At 45.4% G+C, this 18,881-nt stretch overlaps 1 protein-coding gene across 4 annotated transcripts in view; it reads left to right on the top strand.

Moving 5' to 3' along the window:
* PTPRG (protein tyrosine phosphatase receptor type G) overlaps positions 1–18,881 on the top strand; it is a 773,199-nt gene that overhangs the window by 656,213 nt on the left and 98,105 nt on the right. For all 4 annotated transcript variants that reach the window (XM_053598712.1, XM_053598711.1, XM_053598714.1 and 1 more), the window contains 4 exons: positions 616–800; positions 4,058–4,166; positions 10,207–10,256; positions 12,053–12,830. In XM_053598712.1, coding sequence (XP_053454687.1) covers positions 616–800; positions 4,058–4,166; positions 10,207–10,256; positions 12,053–12,830 — 1,122 coding nt within the window. The remainder of the gene's footprint in view (positions 1–615; positions 801–4,057; positions 4,167–10,206; positions 10,257–12,052; positions 12,831–18,881) is intronic.

The following is an 18,881-nucleotide window of genomic DNA, read 5'->3' as shown; positions in this document are numbered from 1 at the left end:
CGGGGTCTGCTGGTCCAGAGAAAGTCATCCTTATTTTGTGTGCCTTTGCTTAAAATTACCTAAAGTCTCATTTAAAATCGTATTTATTTACACTTTTGTCTCTTTATAATAAAATTCATCTGCAAATTTAGGTAGTTGGAACACCGCACTGACCAATTGGCCTGGCTTCTTCAATAAGACCGTCATGGGGGGAAAAGGCCAAAGTTGGGGCAGAGGACAGTGATAAAGATTGTTTTGGAGCAATTTGAATCTGGGCTGTGGATGAGAGAGAATTATTGAAGTCGTGTCTAGCTTCTGAGCCATGACAGTGGTATTAAGGTTCTACAGCAGCAGGTCCTTATTCTCAGCAGACACAAGCCAGAGTGTTTAGGGGAGAAGTGTCGGGAAACCTGCAACTTGCTCTCAGTGGCTTAGCAGAAAAACAGCTGTGTGTATGTAGAGAGGGAGGGAGAGAGGACAGATGGGGCGAAATGTTAAAAGGAAGACCCAGATGAAGGGAGTGTGGGTGTTCCCCACATGACTCTTCACACTGCTCGAGATTGCCGTCCTCAGGAGCACACGATGAGCCGTGTGTCTGGCTGGCCGCTGTCTGAGCTCGGCCCTCTGTGTCTCCAGTTTGCAGCTCTCCACCCATCCACATGAAGGTGCAGCCTCTGAACCAGACGGCACTGCAGGTGTCCTGGAGCCAGCCGGAGACCATCTACCACCCTCCCATCATGAACTACATGATCTCCTACAGCTGGACCAAGAATGAGGACGAGAAGGAGAAGACCTTCACGAAGGACAGTGACACAGACTTGGTAAGGCCCCCTTCAAGTCTGTGCACACTGCCTGCCCACCGCTGCCCACGGAGCGCGGCACCACCACGGGCTGTGCCTCCTGGCTGTAACGGGGCGGGGGGTGGAGGGGCCCACTGGGTGGAGCCTGCCTGGACTCTAACCTGACCCTACACCGTCCAGCCATGTGACCAGGAGAGCCAGGTAATTTCTTGGTGTTGGGTCTTCCCAAACTAGCTACTTTTTCTTTCATTACTAACAAGAAGAGAAACCTCCAGGAGGCCCTTTTCACATGGCAGGGTTATTGATACTGAGTTCCGCAGATGCTCAAGTCCCGGCACAGAGTGAACACTACATAAATATTAACGGTTATTATTATAATTATTCCTCCTCTACTGCAGCCACCGTCACGAACATCCCCACTGCCACCAGCTACTTGCTGTGTCTGCAACTTCTTTTGTTCTGCCTTCCACATGCCCAATACCTGCTGGGTCCCTGTGGCCGTGTAACTTTTCATCTCTATTCTCAGGCTTTGCAATACTCTGCTGTCCAGTGTCCCTTACAGCCACACGTGCCCAGTTCTGCTCTCACCTCTTACAATTTACGTAACTGTCTGGCATCCAACACCCAGCCAGGCCCTCCAGAACAGATGTTGTGGAAGCCATTTTCTTCCACAAAAGCAAACCCTCCAATGAGCACTAGTCTTGAAGTCTTTGTCTAGAAACTCAAAGTGACACATTGGGGTTTGAAAGCCTGGTGTTTATTGTTAATCAAAGGAAGGGTTTGGAATAATGAAACCTGTAATTGTATATGCACATGAAAAATGGAATAGCACCAAGTGGGATTCTTAATGACTGTTACCACTTTTTTTTCTCTCAATACAGGGTCCTCGGGGCCCATTCAATCAGTCATAGAATAATATTTTTCTTATTTCTTTAGATGAAGATTCTTTTACTTCATTTCCATTTATATTTTCAATTTCCCCGTTAGACGTTGTTATCTGGGCCACATTAGGGAATGGTGAGCTTCATGAAATCAGGGAGGAATCTATTGAAAGGCACCCAAGGTTATGATGTGTTTTAACCTTTCTCTTGTCAAAACTGGAAGTCCATAAGGGATTGTTCTCTGTCTGAAGTAAAGATGGCTTGCATTAATCAGCAGAAACTATCTAGGCGCTTAGGTGGTTTCTTGTTCTAAGTGGAAAATAATTAAACATGGAAAGATGAATGGATACCGGCTTGGAGAGAATTCTAATAAATCCCTGCATAGATGGAGGGAAGGTTTTGCTCGGAACAGAAGACGGGGTCAGAGGTTTAGAGATTGAGGCATAAATTAGTTTCAGAGAGAGAGAGAGAGAGAGAGATGTAAAGAAAAACATGCTTTGACAGCAAGTTCTATTTTATAAGAATTTCTAGGGGTGGTTATTTTCTTTGGGGACACACCAAAATTAATTTTCTTAACTCCTCAACAGCTCAGAGTGCTGACTTAGTAGCAAAAAAGCTGTTCTCTAACTTGTGGTTATCGTGGCCCAGAAACCTAAAAGCAATACTTATCGTTTGAGCAGCATTTTCTAGCTGCGTCCGTCTTTCACATCCTCACCACAAACCCGTGGGGCTGGTGGTACTACCCATCTTTTCCCAAAGAGATAAATGAGGCTTAAAGTGAAATAACAGGGCCCTAACCTCCTGCTCTCACCAGGAAGCAGCAGGTGTGACCACAATAACATTTTAATACCAGTTCAGAGGTTTTAAATGGCTGTGGGAAAACCCACCCAGTGGTTAATAAGCCCACAAAGCTGCTGCTGTTTGTGGCCCCGAATACCCAATTTTGATGGCAAGGTGTCTCACCCATTAGGAAGAGTCTTTGAAAATCAGTTGCTTTTGTTGTCATTTCTTCAGGAAGTAAGAGCTGCCTGCTCCTTAGGTATTTTCTGTTTTCTCATTTTTAAAGGCTGTTGGAACAAAACTTCAAGGAGTGGGGACCTGGGTGGCAAACTTGTAGAAATCTTAGGCTTTCCAGGTCACACAGTCTCTGTCATGTAGCTGCTCAAGGATCCCATTGCGGGGTGGGAGCAGCCAGAGACAACACACCAACAAATGGCCTTGGCTGTACGCCGGGTAAAGTTGATTTACAGATACAGACGGTGGGTTGTCGCGTGCCACCCCGCGTTAGACCAGTGGCGTTCCTTTCCTAGGACCGGGTTCTTGTAACTGACTTATGCAGACATTCCACACGTCCCAGCCCATAGTGCACATTCTGGTGTGGCCTGGGGGGGTCTCATAAGGATCTTGTGTCAGTAGGGTCTCATAAGGATCTCTCCCCATGTTACATTTGAAGTTGAAGATTAGCAGAGGCCGAGAGACGCTGAGGAGGTGCACGGAGTAGCACGGCTAGTGAGGTGTGGCAAGGCCGGGGTCGGGTCTCTGCCCGCCAGCCTCATGCTTTCCTTGCTCCATGCCCCATGCTCTGCACAGTCAAGATACAATCAGGCCTTTAGACTGCAAAGAAACAGACACGCAGAGATTTTTCTGTTGATGTTCTAACCTCTGCATGGCCCTGAGGCTTCAGTATACTTGATAATTCTAGAGGCCGTCTAGGAGAAATAATCATAGTTTATCGGGATCAGTAATTATCACAAAAGTCCAAGCCTTGTGGGTATAAAGAGGGCTGAAAACACATTCTAAGCCATAGTCAAGAATGATGTTATTTAAATTTCTCTTTTTGGCCAGGTGCAGTGGTTCACGCCTATAATCCCAGCACTGTGGGAAGCCAAGACCCGTAGATTGCCTGAGCTCAGGAGTTCAAGACCAGCTTGAGCAAGAGCAAGACTCCATCTCTACCAAAAATAAAACAACTAGTCAGGCATTGGGGTGGGCACCTGTAGTCCCAGCTACTCGGGAGGCTGAAGCAAGAGTATCGTTTAAGCCCAGAAGTTTGAGGTTGCTGTGAGTTGTGACAGCACGGCACTCTACCCAGGATGACAGAGTGAGACTGCCTAAAACAAATAAAATAGAATGAAAGGGAAATGTCTCTCATCCCTCACATTTCAGTGCTGAAAACAGATTCTTAGGCAAGGTCATGAAAACAGATTTCTAGGCAGGGTCTGAATGGGCTTCTGAAGTGAATGGACTTCTGAATGGGCTTCTAAAGTGAGCCTCTGGTCAGGAGGAAAACATGGTGTCTGGCAACCCTTGCGTCAGTACCCAAGTTTACCTTTAGAATGCGAAGTGTGCACTGGCCCTCAAAAACCAGCTCACCGCCCTGTCTTTCTTCACCTGCAGAAAGCAACCATTAGCCACGTCTCACCCGATAGCCTTTACCTGTTCCGAGTCCAGGCCGTGTGCCGAAACGACATGCGCAGCGACTTCAGCCAGACCATGCTCTTCCAAGGTGAGGCCGCTGTTCCCTTCTGCTCCTGGGCCCCTGCCCATCCTGGGCCCCCGCCCCCACTGCGCTGCGGTTCTTTCCTTGTTAAGGTGCTTGGGCAGAAGACAACAAGGCTGGCCTAAGAATCAGTGTAGAGTTTTAGCCCCACACAGAAAGCCTCAGTAATTCAGATTTGTCTTTCAGGTTGTAGGCTTCACAGGCCAGAGGCAGAGAGGAAAAGCAAAGCCTTTTTTGATTTGTTTTATTGTTATTTTCCAACCGTGGGAAGCCAAGTATTTGGACCTTTCTCACGCCCCTAGCTCTGTGGCTATGTCAGGTCACAAAATCACTTCCAAGGTGTGTTGTTGAATGTCCTTTTTGGATTTTTTACAAGATTCGGTTAGCTGTTCTCTCAAAAACTACAGCCCAACACAGATAAGGTTTACCCTTCTGACTTCAGCCGCACAGATCCAGTCCCTGCTTGCAGGATCTTTGAGATTCCTGGGATCTAGATATGCGTTCCTGCTGACTTAGGGGTTCATAGAAAGTTCAAGGGACAGAACTAGGGTGAAGCAAATGGGACATTGGCCTTGGCGCAAAATTTAAAGGGGTGCCAATAAACTCAGTGATCAAGAGAGGTAACATTTTAGTGAGTTTTTTTTTTTTTTAAAGCAAAATCAATGCAAACATTTTGTGAATAAAATATCAGAATTTTAACTAAAGATGCATAGGATATACTTTGTCTTACTTGCCCTAACCTAAATCCTGGTCCTGGGTCCAAAAATAGGCAGCCTGCATTTGAGCCATAATTTTCTGATGTGGTTTTATGATACTTGCTAAGAACATATGGAAATAGGGGTCAGTGGACCCTACTAGGGTCTTTGCATCTTGGATCATCAGTTTTCCCATCCAGAAAATGAAAAACCTGCACAGCAGACCAGTGGTTCTTAGCCATGGCCTGACCAAGGCTTTGAACCTTCTCCCTGAATTTTGCAGACAACTTCAGGGACATGTAGGTCATGAGCATCAGAAGCCCATGAGCATGCATGTCTCCCCCGGCCAGCTGCATCAAGAGTTCCGGGTAGGGGAGGAATCTGAGCTCTAATGAGGTGGCCCTGGTAGCTGGGGCATGCGTAGTAAGGGCTCTGGAGTGACGGCCTCTGGTCTGAGTCCTGCCTGTCACTTAGTGGCTGTACAACTCTGAGAATGTTTCTTAACACGCTGAAGTTGTTGTTTCCTAACCCAAGAGTGGGTAGTATTAACAGTATCCACTTCTCAGGGTCTTTGTAGAATGACATGGGGTAACATACGTTAAGTAATTTACGTATGCTAGTTATTTACAGCAGTGCTGTAATTTACACAGTGCTAGTTATTTAGTTAACACCACTACAAATAAACACCTTCTCGGTTGCTGAGCGAGGTGGCTCACACCTGTAATCCTAGCACTCACGCCTGTAATCCTAGCACTCTGGGAGGCCAAGGTGGGTAGATGGCTTGAGCTCAGGAGTTTGAGACCAGCCTGAGCCAGAGTGAGACAGCATCTCTAAAAACAGCCAGATATTGTGGCAGGCACCTATCGTTCCAGCTATTGGGGAGACTAAGGCAAGAGAATTACTTGAGCCCAAGAGTTTGAGGTTGCTGTGACCTGTGACGCTACAGCACTCTACCCAGGGTGACACACTGAGATTCTGTCTCTAAAACAAAAAAACACCCTCTTAATATTAGTTTTGATATTTAAAAAATCACAAATGGGGTGGTGCCTATGGCTCAATGAGTAGGGTGCCAGCCCCATATACCAAGGGTGGCAGGTTCAAACCCGGCCCCAGCTGAACTGCAACAAAAAAACAGCTGGACATTTTGGCGGGCACCTGTAGTCCCAGCTACTCGGGAGGCTGAGGCAAGAGAATCACCTAAGCCCAGGAACTGGAGGTTGCTATGAGCTGTGTGACGCCACGGCACTCTACCGAGGGTGACAAAGTAAGACTCTGTCTCTACAAAAAAAAAAATCATAAATGATGAACCCAAGGTAAGAAACCCTCCAGCCTAGATTCTCTCCCTTCTAGCTTAAAAATTGAGATTTAGTATTTAAATATTCTTTGCTAATGTTCACATTTTAACTAATTGAAATTGCTGGGCAGAGTCCAGTGGCTTATACCTATAATCCTAGCTAGCACTTTGGGTGGTCGTGATGGGAACATCACTTGAGCCCCGGAGTTCAGAGACCAAGCCTGGGCAACATAGACACTGTCTCTCTAAAAATTAAAAAAAAAAAAAAAGCCAAGTATAATGTAGTCCCAGCTACTTCAGAAGCTGAGGCAAGAGGATTACTTGAGCCCAGGATGTCAAGCTTATATGAGCTATGTCACTGCACTTTAGTTGACAGAGCGAGGCCCTGGCTCTTGAAAAAAAAAAAAAAAAAGAAAGGAAAGAGAGAAATTAGCATGTCTTTACTTTTTAATAAATAAATCACACTTACTAAGTCCACTTTCACCTTGAATGTGGTCCCTTTCTGTGCTGAAGAAAGACTGCGGCAAGGCCAGGTCTATGCTGGCTGAGGGGAGAGCAGGGAGGCCAGACTGGACCTTGCTGAGGCTGAGGGTCCGGAACTCCAGCCACATAAATCCTGATTAGACCAACAGCCTAGAAGCTGCAGAACTGCCCTACTGATTAACAGGCCCCCAAGCTCCCTAGGTTCTGCATGGACTTTGAAAAATTAAATGTTTATAATATAAAATTCAAAAAGGCCCAGACAGCTAATAAATTCAAAGCACAGAGTATTTTATTTATTTATTTTTTTTTTTTTTTTGTGGTTTTTGGCCGGGACTGGGTTTGAACCTGCCACCTCCGGCGTATGGGACCAGCACCCTACTCACTGAGCCACAAGCGCCGCCCAGCACAGAGTATTTTAAATGCCCAATCCCAGTGCCTTACAGAACTTGGCCAGCGTCTCTGTCGTCTACAGGCTTCCTTTGCTCAGAGATGGACTTGAGTTTCCTGGTTATTTCTGTTGGTTTATCCCTATGTGTTGATAAAGGGGCAGGATCCTTTATTTACACCTCATAATGGTCCTAGCTTTTCCCTGCAGCATCCAAGCAAGCAGTGTAAAAAAACTAAATCTTAATCAAGGTAAGCAATCTTACCTTTTCCAATGAGCCAGGAAGGAGTTTGTTAGCGATAGAGACCAATGTACAAAACTGATCAACTGTGAAGACTTGTTTATAAAAGGGAAAGAGAAAAGCCTAGAGATTTCCACAGAGGCCTTGTTCAGAATAATTAGATTTACCAATAATAAATTTACATCTCGCTTGAGAGCATGAGGAAGCCATGGGGAATATTTGCCTTACTGTAGTAAATATGATGATATTTATGTTTTATAGGTTACATTTACCTTACCGCATTAAATATAATAATAGTAATAGCCACCACGATTTGTAGTTACAGAGCATTTTCACATAAGTCATTCATCTGAACCTCACTCCCTGGCAGCTTGTAATGTAGGTGTTATTTTACAAATGAGGAAATAATGTTCGGGTTGCAAGTAACTTAAGAAAAATCACTGGGTTACTAAGCAGAGTTTGGTTTTTATGTTGCAAAGCCCAATGGCTTATATACAGCAATGGACCACCCCCAAAAGTAACTATCACCCAGTACTGGAAGTCTTTAACAAAAGAATAAAAAGATTGATGATTAAGTGTTAAAACCCTTTTTGAAATTCTCAACAGTCATGGAAAACAGGTCACTGAGCTTTTTCTTTGCAGCCATAAATCCATCCCTGACAAGACTCACAAATCCTCTCTCAGAACCATTTTAAATAAACAAGTAAAATGCATAGGAAAGGAACCAATTACATTCAAATAGAGTTGTCAAAATATTTTAAACCAATTTGGGCCGTAGTAATATACATGCTTTTTTCATTAGATGACAAGTAGTTTATCTGTGAGCTACCGTGATTTCTGAGTAGTGATGAACATCAAAGATATTCCAAAATAGCTCCACCATCTATGAGACAGTTTGAAAATATCTGTGATTTCAATCAGAGACAAAGTCGCAGGTCCTGCTAAAGCAGCTGGGATTGGGTGCCTCACTCATAGCAGAAAAAAGTGCACTGTCCTCTCAATGAGAGCTTAGGGTTTACCCAGGACACGGATGTCAGTTCCTATCTCTGAATTCCATTAAGCCTGGAGGCCACAGGTGAAGCACTTCTGATCTGAAAGATCCTGTGGCAACTTCCTACCCACCAGGGCTCTAACTCACCCTGTGGAAATTGTTCAAGACTAATGGAAAGCCAGCATGCTCATGGAGGAGCTGTTTAGTTTGTTGGCTTTAATTAGAGCCCTTGTTTAAGGACAGGTAAAGCAGTTCTCCTGGGAACCTTTTCTGCTGCTTAACCAAGGGAGGTGTGCACACCTGTCTGAGGCCGTGCAATATCCATCCTTGAGTGACTCCCTGATGTTGGGAAGGCCGTGTTTAGTCCTGGGTGAGACTCACGTCACTTGCCTCCTCGGCAGCCATATTTGGAATCTAAACAATTGTACTGACTTCTGCCTCTGCCTGTTCTCCACAATTGTCTCTTTGCACATTTTTACTTTCCAACTGTGCAAAATGAATAAATCATAAGGTCAAGGTTACAAACTCAAGTGCCTGTGGGGCCAGACGGGGGTGTGTAGAAATGAGGGGAGGGCTACAAGTGGGAAATTGGAGACCATGTGGCCACCTGAACAGGCTGACAGACAGTCCCAGTCAAATGCTACCCTGAGGGAAGGTGAGCCAAGTTTTGCCCCAATTGTGAGTTTTCAGATAAGCAGGAGGTGAGGATTTTTAGATGAAGGCCCTTGTTCACAATGTTGGTGGCAAACTCAGTTAAAGAAAAAGACTTGCAGGCCAAACAAAAGTATGTGTAGGTCACTTGCCATTTCTGGTTTAGGTAAAAATCACAGCAGCTGTAAGTGTTATTTATTTTGGTAATTAGCATTTTTGGCTAATCTTTTAGTGCCATATATATAAGAAGCAGAAATTTAGTTTATGAAATGCTTTGGTTTCTTGAAATTCCACAAAGAAGCAGTTTTTATGGCTTTTTAACAAAGTTGTATTTTGGAGGCCTCAGCATAGTGACTCCTGTCTATAATCTCAGCACTTTGAGGCTGAAGTGGGGAATCATTTGAGGCCAAGAGTTCAAGACTAGCCTGGGCAACATAGCAACTCCCATGTGCCTACAAAAAATTTAAAAATTAGCCAGGTGTGGTGGTACATGCCTGTAGTCCCAAGCTACTCAGGAGGCTGAAGCAGAAGGGTCCCTTGAGCCCAGCTGTTCAAGGCTTCAGTGAGCTATAATCATACCACTGTACTCCACCCTGGCCAAGAGTTAATTAGTAAGACTCTGTCTTCAAAATAAATAAATAAGAACAAGACTGTATGAGTCTACTCACACATACACACACACACACAGCAGTCCACAAAAGGTGAGGCAAACAAATTATTGTATATTTCTTATATTTTTACAAAGCAATTAAAGTACCAATTTAAGGTAAACTCTAGTAAGTTAAGGATGCATATTAGAACCACTAAAAGGATAATACAAGAACTTAGGACCAAAAAAGATAAGAAAGCAGGAACAATAGACTGATGTGATTCCATTATAGGTAAAACTCTGAGTGAAGTCAGAATAGTGTTTACCTTTGGGGTTGAGGTAGTTATTGATTATATGCAGGCACAAGCAAACCTTTTTTCCTTCAAAGCACTGGAAAGTATATCTTAACATGGGTAGTAGCTACACAGTGTTACCATGTAAAATTAGTTGAATAAAGATTGTTAATCAGATAGGAATCAACCAATAACAGCCCCCAGGTCAAGTCTGGCTCTGTGCATGTTTTTGTATGATTTACAAGTTAAGAAGCATTTTACATTTTGAAATGATTGGGAAAAAATCTAGAGAAGAATGATGTAACATTTTGACATGTGACAATTACATGGTAATTGAGATTTGTGTCCATGAGCAAAGTTGTGTTGGAATTGTAAACAACAAAAAGGTTTTATTGTTTACAATGTAATTTTTTTTGTCTCTCAGCAAATACCACCCGAATATTCCAAGGGACCAGAATTGTGAAAACGGGAGTGGTAAGTAGGGAATGGTAAGGGCTTTGTCATGGCTGTTAATTTGCATGCAATTAAAACTGTCACCACCAGGTGGCACTATAATATTGTTAAACTGCTCAGTGTGACAAGGTTAAAATGAAAAAATTTACATTATTCACTTTTTATAACACATTACCATATGAGAAAAAGCTATGCAACACTGTTAGAGGGTTATATTATATGATTTTTTTCAAGGCAGAAGTCCCCCAGATTTATAATTAGATATGATCTGTGCAGTCAGCGCAGGAATGACAGAGTTAATCTGGTCCGACCCCTTCATTTGATGTATGCTAAAATTCAGAGCTTGTCACTTGTCCAAAAGCACATGGATCTGAAAATTTCTGGAGCCTGAATTAATATTTCAGTGTCCTCATTCTTGGTACAACCAGTAATTATAATACTAATTACCTCCATGCCGAAAGCAACAATAGCCTATAGTTCACTAAGCACTTCCTGAGTTTCAGGCACAGATTTATTATTTACTCCATGAGGCAGCCCACAAAGTCAGTGTTACTATTATTCCCGGTTTGCATGAGGAAACTGCGAGTTAAGTAAGATGTCCAGCATAACCCAGAGAGCAAGTGAGAGATCAGCTCACACCCGGGCAGTCTGACCCCTCTACACCAAGTGCCTTATCTTATGTGGTCTTTGGCATTTTAAAAAAACCACCCCCAGAACTCAACTTGGCTAACTTGGTTATCCTTAAACTATAAAGTTTGAAGATGAAGTATGCAACCCAAAATGTTCTAGCCATCGTTTTGAACTATAGGGATGATGCAGTGGACTTCAGAATTCTCTTCATGAGCTTACAAGAACTAAAATTAAACTGATAAAGCAATATTTCTTGTTTCTCAAGATGCCTTATATGAATGGATTCCCACATTCGGCCCCAGTTTAGTGTGGTGGGGAGAGAGAGCTGACCAGGCAGCTCTGCATTTGTGCCTTCCCAGCCATGCACCTGGGTATACCCCTCAAAATCTCTGTGCCTTAGTTTTCCTGAGGTAAAATGGGGTGATTATCATTCCTGCCTCTAGGGGACCATGGAAAGCCCTGGCAATAGGTCACACTTGTCAAGTGAAACTCTTGTTACTGTTGTTGATGTTTTCGGCATCCAGATGGACATGGATTTTGCTGTGGATAAGCCCAAGGATACCGTGGGGTACCCTGAGGGGTACCGTGACTATGTGGCACTCAGCGAGGAGACGCAGAGATGTAAACAGGTGCCCCAGAGCTTGCAGTGCAGTGTGGCTCTTGCGTCTGACCTGCCACTGCAGATGTGGGTGGGCAGCTTTCCCTCCTGACGCACACACTTTCTCGCTATAATGGGGTTGGGTTGAACCAGGTCCCCCAGAGTCTTCCCAGCCCTGAGAGCTGGTGGTTCTCCTTGAGTATCAGTGGTACATGTGAAATCATGGGGATCCTGACTGTGTCACCCCAAGAACAGATGACTGATGTTGCCAATTTATTTTTTATTTGTTGTCTTTAAGGCAACTTACTTTTGTGTTGCCTGTCTCAACTTGAGTAGTATCGGTGAAAATTTGAGTTTGATACACTAGACTGCTTTTTATGTGCTCAAAGTCATTACAAAATCATTGAAGTAAGAGTCGGTCACCCATAGATCTAAAATGTGAACTTGCATAGCGTACTTTGGGAAACTCCATAGGACAAAAGAGTGAAATTCTTGGAGGCCACAGCCAGGCCTTGTTCCCTGTGCTAATCGGGACGTGTCTCTGCTTTGTCCTTTCTTGCCTCTTCATCCTCCGGGTGGCTCCATCCAGCCCACAGCGCCTCCTGCCTCTTCAGCTGACATGGCCCCCATCAGTTCGGGATCTTCCACCTGGACGTCCTCTGGCATCCCCTTCTCATTTGTTTCCATGGCAACTGGGATGGGCCCGTCGTCCAGTGGCAGCCAGGCAACAGTGGCCTCAGTGGTCACCAGCACGCTTCTCGCCGGCCTGGGGTTTGGTGGCGGTGGCATCTCCTCCTTCCCCAGCACGGTGTGGCCCACACGTCTGCCCACAGCCGCTGCCGCCGGCAAGCAGGCGGGCAGGCCGGTCCTCGCAACCACAGAAGCCTTGGCTTCTCTGGGGCCAGACGGCGATTCAGCGCCAACCAAGGACAGCGAGGGCACGGAGGAAGGTGGGGAAAAAGATGAAAAGAGTGAGAGTGAGGATGGTGAGCGGGAGCATGAGGAGGAGGGCGAGAAGGACTCCGAGAAGAAGGAGAAGAGTGAGACGACCCAGGCCGCCCAGGAGCAGAGCCAGACCCAGCCCAGCCCCACAGCCTCGTCTCCCAACAGGACTACCCAGGACAGGGGGCATCAGACTATACCTGGGCGGGGGCCAGGCCTCACCGCTGTCCCCACACACCAGCCGGGGGAGAGGAGGGATGCTGACCCAGATCTGGACCCCGATTCGGTCACCTCCACCCAAGTGCCCCCTACAGTCACAGAGGAACAGTATGCAGGGAGTGATCCCAGGAGGCCGGACTCGCCGTCTAAAAAGCCCCGAGGGGACCGATTTTCCGAGGATAGCAGATTTATCACTGTCCATCCAGGTGAGTGGTGCTGGCCTTCACTCAGCTTCTGTGCTGCTGTAGATGCTCTCACCTTTTTCTACAAATTAGGTAAAGATTCAGCAAGTGCTTAAATTCTTGGAATCCTGTATGTCCCTGCTATAAAAGGGATACACACAAGTGTGTGTGTGTGTGTTTGCGCACATGCGTCTGTGGATGTGTCTTCCTATTTTATTCTAAGAAGCTGTTACCTTTGCAAGAATAAGTCTTTCTTTGGTATTTGTTTCCTTGCCTTAGAATAACTTGGGATTTTCAATCACACAATGATAGAAATGAATTAAAAGGCATCGATCTTAAGTTTATTCATTAAGAATTCACTCCTCGTTCATTTATTCAGCCAGTGTTGTGCCAGGCACTGTGTGAGGTGGTGTCCCCGGGGAGCATACTCCCTGCCTCTTAGGTGTCACAGTATAAAGGGGAAGGCCAAGGGGTGAGGGACGGCAGCTAGCTGGAGCACAGGCCGGTGGGTTGAGCAGCAGGAATGTTAGAAAACAAGCAGGCTCGGTAGATGGTTGGCCAATAAGCCAGCTAGCTAAGTGAAGCTTTGAGTGTGAGATGGTTAAGGAAGAAAGGTACATAACGTAACCAAGGTCGTCCAAGAAAATTATGGAGAGGGACAGGAACCTACCTGAACTGAGAGAGGCCACTCTAGAGAAGTGACATTTACATTGAAACCTAAAGAATGAAAAGCCTGGGCCTGGGGAGAACTAGTGTGAGCCCACAGTCCTTGCCCAAGAAAGGTGGGCGTCCGTCCCAGCCCTCCCATTGCCATGTGCATGGGCCAGTTCACAGACACTGAGGCCAGGGTCCTCATCTCACCCTACCAGTAGCAAATTTGTTGCTCTGTCTTCTGCTCAAATCCTGATGAGCCATCCTGATGGTTTCTGTAAGGCAGACATAAACACGAGGGGTTGTTATTGTTGTGAGGGGTTTTCTTAATAAGAAATTCTTCATTTTGCCAGACTCCAAGATGTTTAGCAACAATTTTTTTTGCATCTAAGCTGTTGTGGAGTTATAAGAGTGCAAAAAAAAAAAAAAAAGCAACTGGTAAATATTTATTTGCTTTTGCACTTGTAAACATTAAAATTCATCTAAAGCTGAGATCTCGTATGTTAAGATACAACTTAGAATAAATTTTCATGTTTTGAATTACTTTGCTCTTAAATCTGGTGTGAACTAATTTTTTGAAGTGGGGGGGTCTCCCGTGATGTTGCTCAGTTTTGTTGTGGTTTGGGGGAAAGATGCAGAGTAGCCTGTTACAGAATTGAGTGAAGGCAACATGGGGCCACTTGGGAAGCTATTTCTATATGAACAGTGACATTTCTTCTGAGAATTGGTGTGAAAATGTTGAATTTCTTATGAAGATGTTAAGGAAATATTTATGGGGTACCATAACAGACCCCAGGCTGGGAATTGGGAATAGAACACGGATCAACACAGACCTCAGTTCTCTTGGGGTTTGTATTCAGTGGGGGGAAAGATTGAGAATATTCCAGTAAACAAATGCATGCCTTTTAATAGCTTTAAGTGCTCCAAATTGAGGAGGGGAACAGCATAGCTCTGAGTGGTCAAGCATGACCTTTGTGCAGAGACCCAAGTAGTGAGAAGGAGCTGGCCATACAAGGGTGCACATAAGGAGGCTGGGCACCATGGCTCACACCTATAATCCTAGCACTCAGGAATTCAAGACCAGCCTGAGTAAGAGGGACACCCTGTCTCCAAAAACTAGCCAGGTGTTGTGGTGGGGTATACCTGTAGTCTCAGCTACTTGGGAGGTTGAGGCAAGAAGATCACTTGAGCCCAAGAGTTTGAGGTTGCTGTGAGCTATGAAGCCACGGCACTCTACCCAGGGTGACAGAGTGAGACTCTGTCAAAAAAAAAAAAAAAAAAAAATGGACAGAAGGGCATTCCAGGTTGTGGGAACAGCAGGTCCAAAGACCCTAAAGTGGGGATGGATTTGGATCAGTTGAGAAGCTATCAGAAGGCCAGTGTGGTTAGTCCACAGAGAGTGAATGGGAATGGTGGGGCTGAATTCACAGATTGGCAGAGCTCAGATCAGGATGGGCTTCACTGGGCTTGCTGAGGATTTGACTCTACTTAAAATGGCAAACCAATGGTAGATCTCAGAACGGGAGCTGCTCATCTGAAAGTAGCTCAGTTGTGTTGTATATCTTTCCCCCAAACTACTCTCAGAACACTTTTGAAAGATCACTCGGGCCCCTGCGCAGAGATGACAGATAAGGCAAGGGTGGGTGCACAGAGCCCCGTCAGGAAGCAGTGGTGAAGGCGGCCTGTGCGTTTCCTCCAAAGACAGATGATAGACTTGGAATTCATCTGTGAGCTTGAGCAGGTCAGCCTCTTGAGTCAGGGCTCTAGCAAAGTTGTGTTACCAGCCTGCTTCTCTAGGTATTTCTTTGACTACACTCCTGAAAAATATGGCTGCTAAGAGTTTAGGCTGAGATTATTTCAGTTTGAGAGACAGGAAAGAGGCAGGGCCTGGCATTGCTCCAGATAAGTGGAAGAGAGTTATTGCTGGCAGTGTCTCCAGATTGCTGGGAAAGTGGAGAAGAGTGAACCTTGGGGACTCCCAGGACCCGGGATGGGGAGTGTGGGTCTTAAGTTTCGAGGCTTCAAGTTTCCAAAAGCATCTACAACCTTGGCAGAGTGGCTTTTGGGATCAGATCAACCCAGAAAGCTCTGTACTATATTTACTCAGAGTCCTCAAGCAAGTCTTTGTCCAGTGTCCTTAGCTGTAAGTGCGAGTAATGATGGCCCTTAATGAAGAAGGTGGTCTGGATGAACAGAGTCACCCTTGCTGTTGTTGACAAGGAAGGAGGAGATCTCAGCACCCAAATGACACACAATAATAATGGCACCCATGGACATGATGACAATGGTTCCTAGCTACTTTCCATTAAAAATGACCTCCATGACTTCTAGCCCACCCCCAGCACTGGTAGGTTGGAGCTGCTCCCTCACCACCTGTAGCTAACAGGAAGGTCTGCTGCTTCAGCCAAAAAGGCTCTTCCTTCAGAACTTCAGGCACTGCAAGTTTTGAAAGCAGTGGTGGTGATCACTGAAGCTGGAGATGAGCCAAGCTCTTTCAGCAAAGGGCCAGATAGTAAATAATTCAGCATTCCAGGGCAGAGCTACAACTGCTCAGCTCTGACGCGTGGCACGGAAGCAGCCCTAGATGATACATGAATGAGTGACATGATCGTGTTTCAATAAAACTTTGTTTACAGAAACAGGCAGTGGGCCTGATTTAGCCCACGAGCCATCATTTGCTGATTCCTGTTTTTTTGTTTGTTTGTTTTTGAGACAGTCTTACTATGTTGCCCTCAGTAGAGTGCCATGGCATCACAGCTCAAAGCAACCTCAAAGTCTTGGGCTTAAGCAATTCTCTTGCCTCAGCCTCCCAAGTAGCAGGGACTACAGGCACCTGCCACAATGTCCGGCTGCTTTTTGTTATAGTTGTCATTGTTGTTTGGCAGGCTCTGGGCCAGGTTTGAACCTGCCAACCCTGGAGTATGTGGCCGGCACCCTAGCTACTGAGCTACAGGTGCTGAGCCTGCTGATTCCCATTTAAGCAGACATACATGTGTGCCTGGTGGTTAATAAAGGATGTGAGTAACTCAAAGGTAAAAACAGCAAAGCCCACCTCCATCCAAGATCCCCCAAAGGTTTCATTTTTCTTCCATCCATCCCATCCTTTCTCTCATCTACCCCCTCCAGCCTGATATTCTTTTTTTTTGAGAAAGCCCTGAGTGGGTAGAGTTCCATGGCATCATAGCTCACAGCAACCTCAAATTCTTGGGCTCCAGTGATCCTCTTGCCTCAGTTTTTCATTTTTAGTAGAGACAGGGTATTGGTCTTGCTCAGGCTGGTCTTGAACTCCTAAGCTTAAGCAATCCACCTACCACGGCCTCCCAGAGTGCTAGGATTATAGGCATAAGCCACTGTGGCAGGCTTTTGATATTCTTTTTTTAGTAAAAACATCATTTTTTAATGTTAGAGGTGATTTAATTTAAAGATTCTGAATGTACATTTGTTTAAATCTGTTCCACCATTTTTTTCTGCACACTAAGTAAAAACAACTATTTTAATCAATATTTAGTTTCTGAGAAAAAGTGATAATGTTTAAAGTTATAAAGTATGCTATGAATTTACAAGTATCTCAAAAAGGCTTGTTTACTTTCCTTTGATGTTTGATAACATCCTTTCCAGTACTATACAAGTAGTAGCTTTAGCGTTACCTCTCAGTGAAGAGGGGAATCCTTCCGTAAAATAGTGGAAACTTCAGACACCTGCAGAAGTCAGGTGGGGGGGGTGGGTACAAACAAAGAACCAGGTGTTAGACATTAGGGAGTGTTAAGGACTGCAGCAAATTAGAGAGCATACGTTCTTTCTACAGAGGCCTACGTCAGCTCCAACTCATTATTGCCAGTGAGTCTGAAATCCAGATTTTTGGCCAGAATCTCCCAATTTTTAGTTCAAAATTAAAAAAAAAAAATTCTCTCTCTTTTTAAACATGTGCCAAACTAAACACCCCCCCAGGCCAGGTAGAAAGCACTTACGCTTGGCCTCTGCTGAAGTACCCATTGCTGTACTTGCAACTGCCCTGGAAGCCTCCCAGGGAGATTTGTGGCCCAAATTCAGTCGCCACCTCTCACCAGGCTTTTTGCTCCCGTCTCTTCAGTGCAAAACCCTCAGCTGGATATGCACTATGTGGAAATCCGGCATATGGTCCCTCCCACGGGAGCCACAGCCTTAATGTGGGGGCAGACCCGGAAGCCATTGGATGCATCAATAAAATGTTCTGGGCTGTGTTCAGGACAGCATGCTCTAGCAAAAACATCTCAGAGTGGGCATAGTCTATACACCTGTCACTTAGGACTAAGGTTTTCCATTTTGGTTTCCTTAAATCAGGGAAACTTTTGTTTTTGTTTTTTTTTTTCCAGATTCAGTCTTTTTCAGAAGCCCAATATATGAACATTCATCCCTGAGGGTTTAGTGCCTGGCTCTTCTGGGTCAGCCCTAACCAGGTGCTAAAGGGAGAGTCCAGTTCCAGGGTCCAGCCTCCAGGCCACCTCCAGCCCATGGCCCGCTTTTGCGTGGCCCATGAGCTAAGAATGGATAGAGTTAGAGGCTTTGGGCTGCTTTTCTGCTTTGAGCCACAGTGGACAGTGCTAACCTCCAGCCACCCTACTCCGCTGGGCAAAACCTGACATTGCTATGTGTCTTTTGAACTTTCAGGCTTTAAGGAATCCAAGTTGAAAACCTTAGATTATAGAAATAACAGTATCACCTGTCCCATTTGCTCTGTGCCAGCTCTGAGCATGTCCCTGATCCTGCAGCTCTCCCATGGAGCCCGTGCTGTCATTGTTGCTGCTATACCAGTGGGGAAACTGAAGGCCGAGGAATGGACCCAGGGCCACACAGCACATAGCAAGACGGGGCCCCAAACCAAGTGATGCCACCTTCCTCTTGGCTTTGGCACTGGTTTCCAGAGGGAGCAACACAGATGATTTAGGATGACATATTAAGTGACTATCTGAATGTACGCTTTTGAAAGGAGACCAACTATCCATTTATGGCAGAGGTTCATCAATCCAGGGCAAATCTATCCTTTCCCCACTAACACTTGGCAGTATCAGGGGACACTTTTCTAGTCACAGCTAAGGTGGGGATTGCTCCTGTCCTCTATTTGATAGAGGCCAGAGATGCCACCAAACCTCCTCCAGTGCACAGGATAGTGCTGTCCCCCCAACGAGGAATCACCTGGTCTCAGATGGCAACAGTGCCAAGTTTTAGAAACCCTGATTTAGAGTAGTAATAATAAGATTTGGGTGTTTTTTTGTTTGTTGGTTTTGGAGAGGTTTTGGGGGGGTTTTTTTGCAGTTTTTGGCCGGGGCCGGATTTGAACCCGCCACCTCCGGTATATGGGGCTGGCGCTCTACTCCTTTGAGCCGCAGGCACTGCCCTTGTTTGTTTTTTGAGGCAGGATCTCACTTTGTCACCGTGGGGAGAGTG

This window comes from Nycticebus coucang, chromosome 8, assembly GCF_027406575.1.
Source record: "Nycticebus coucang isolate mNycCou1 chromosome 8, mNycCou1.pri, whole genome shotgun sequence".
Lineage (NCBI taxonomy): Eukaryota > Metazoa > Chordata > Mammalia > Primates > Lorisidae > Nycticebus > Nycticebus coucang.
Note: the sequence above shows the minus strand (reverse complement) of the source record. Positions and strands in the feature narration are given on the sequence as shown.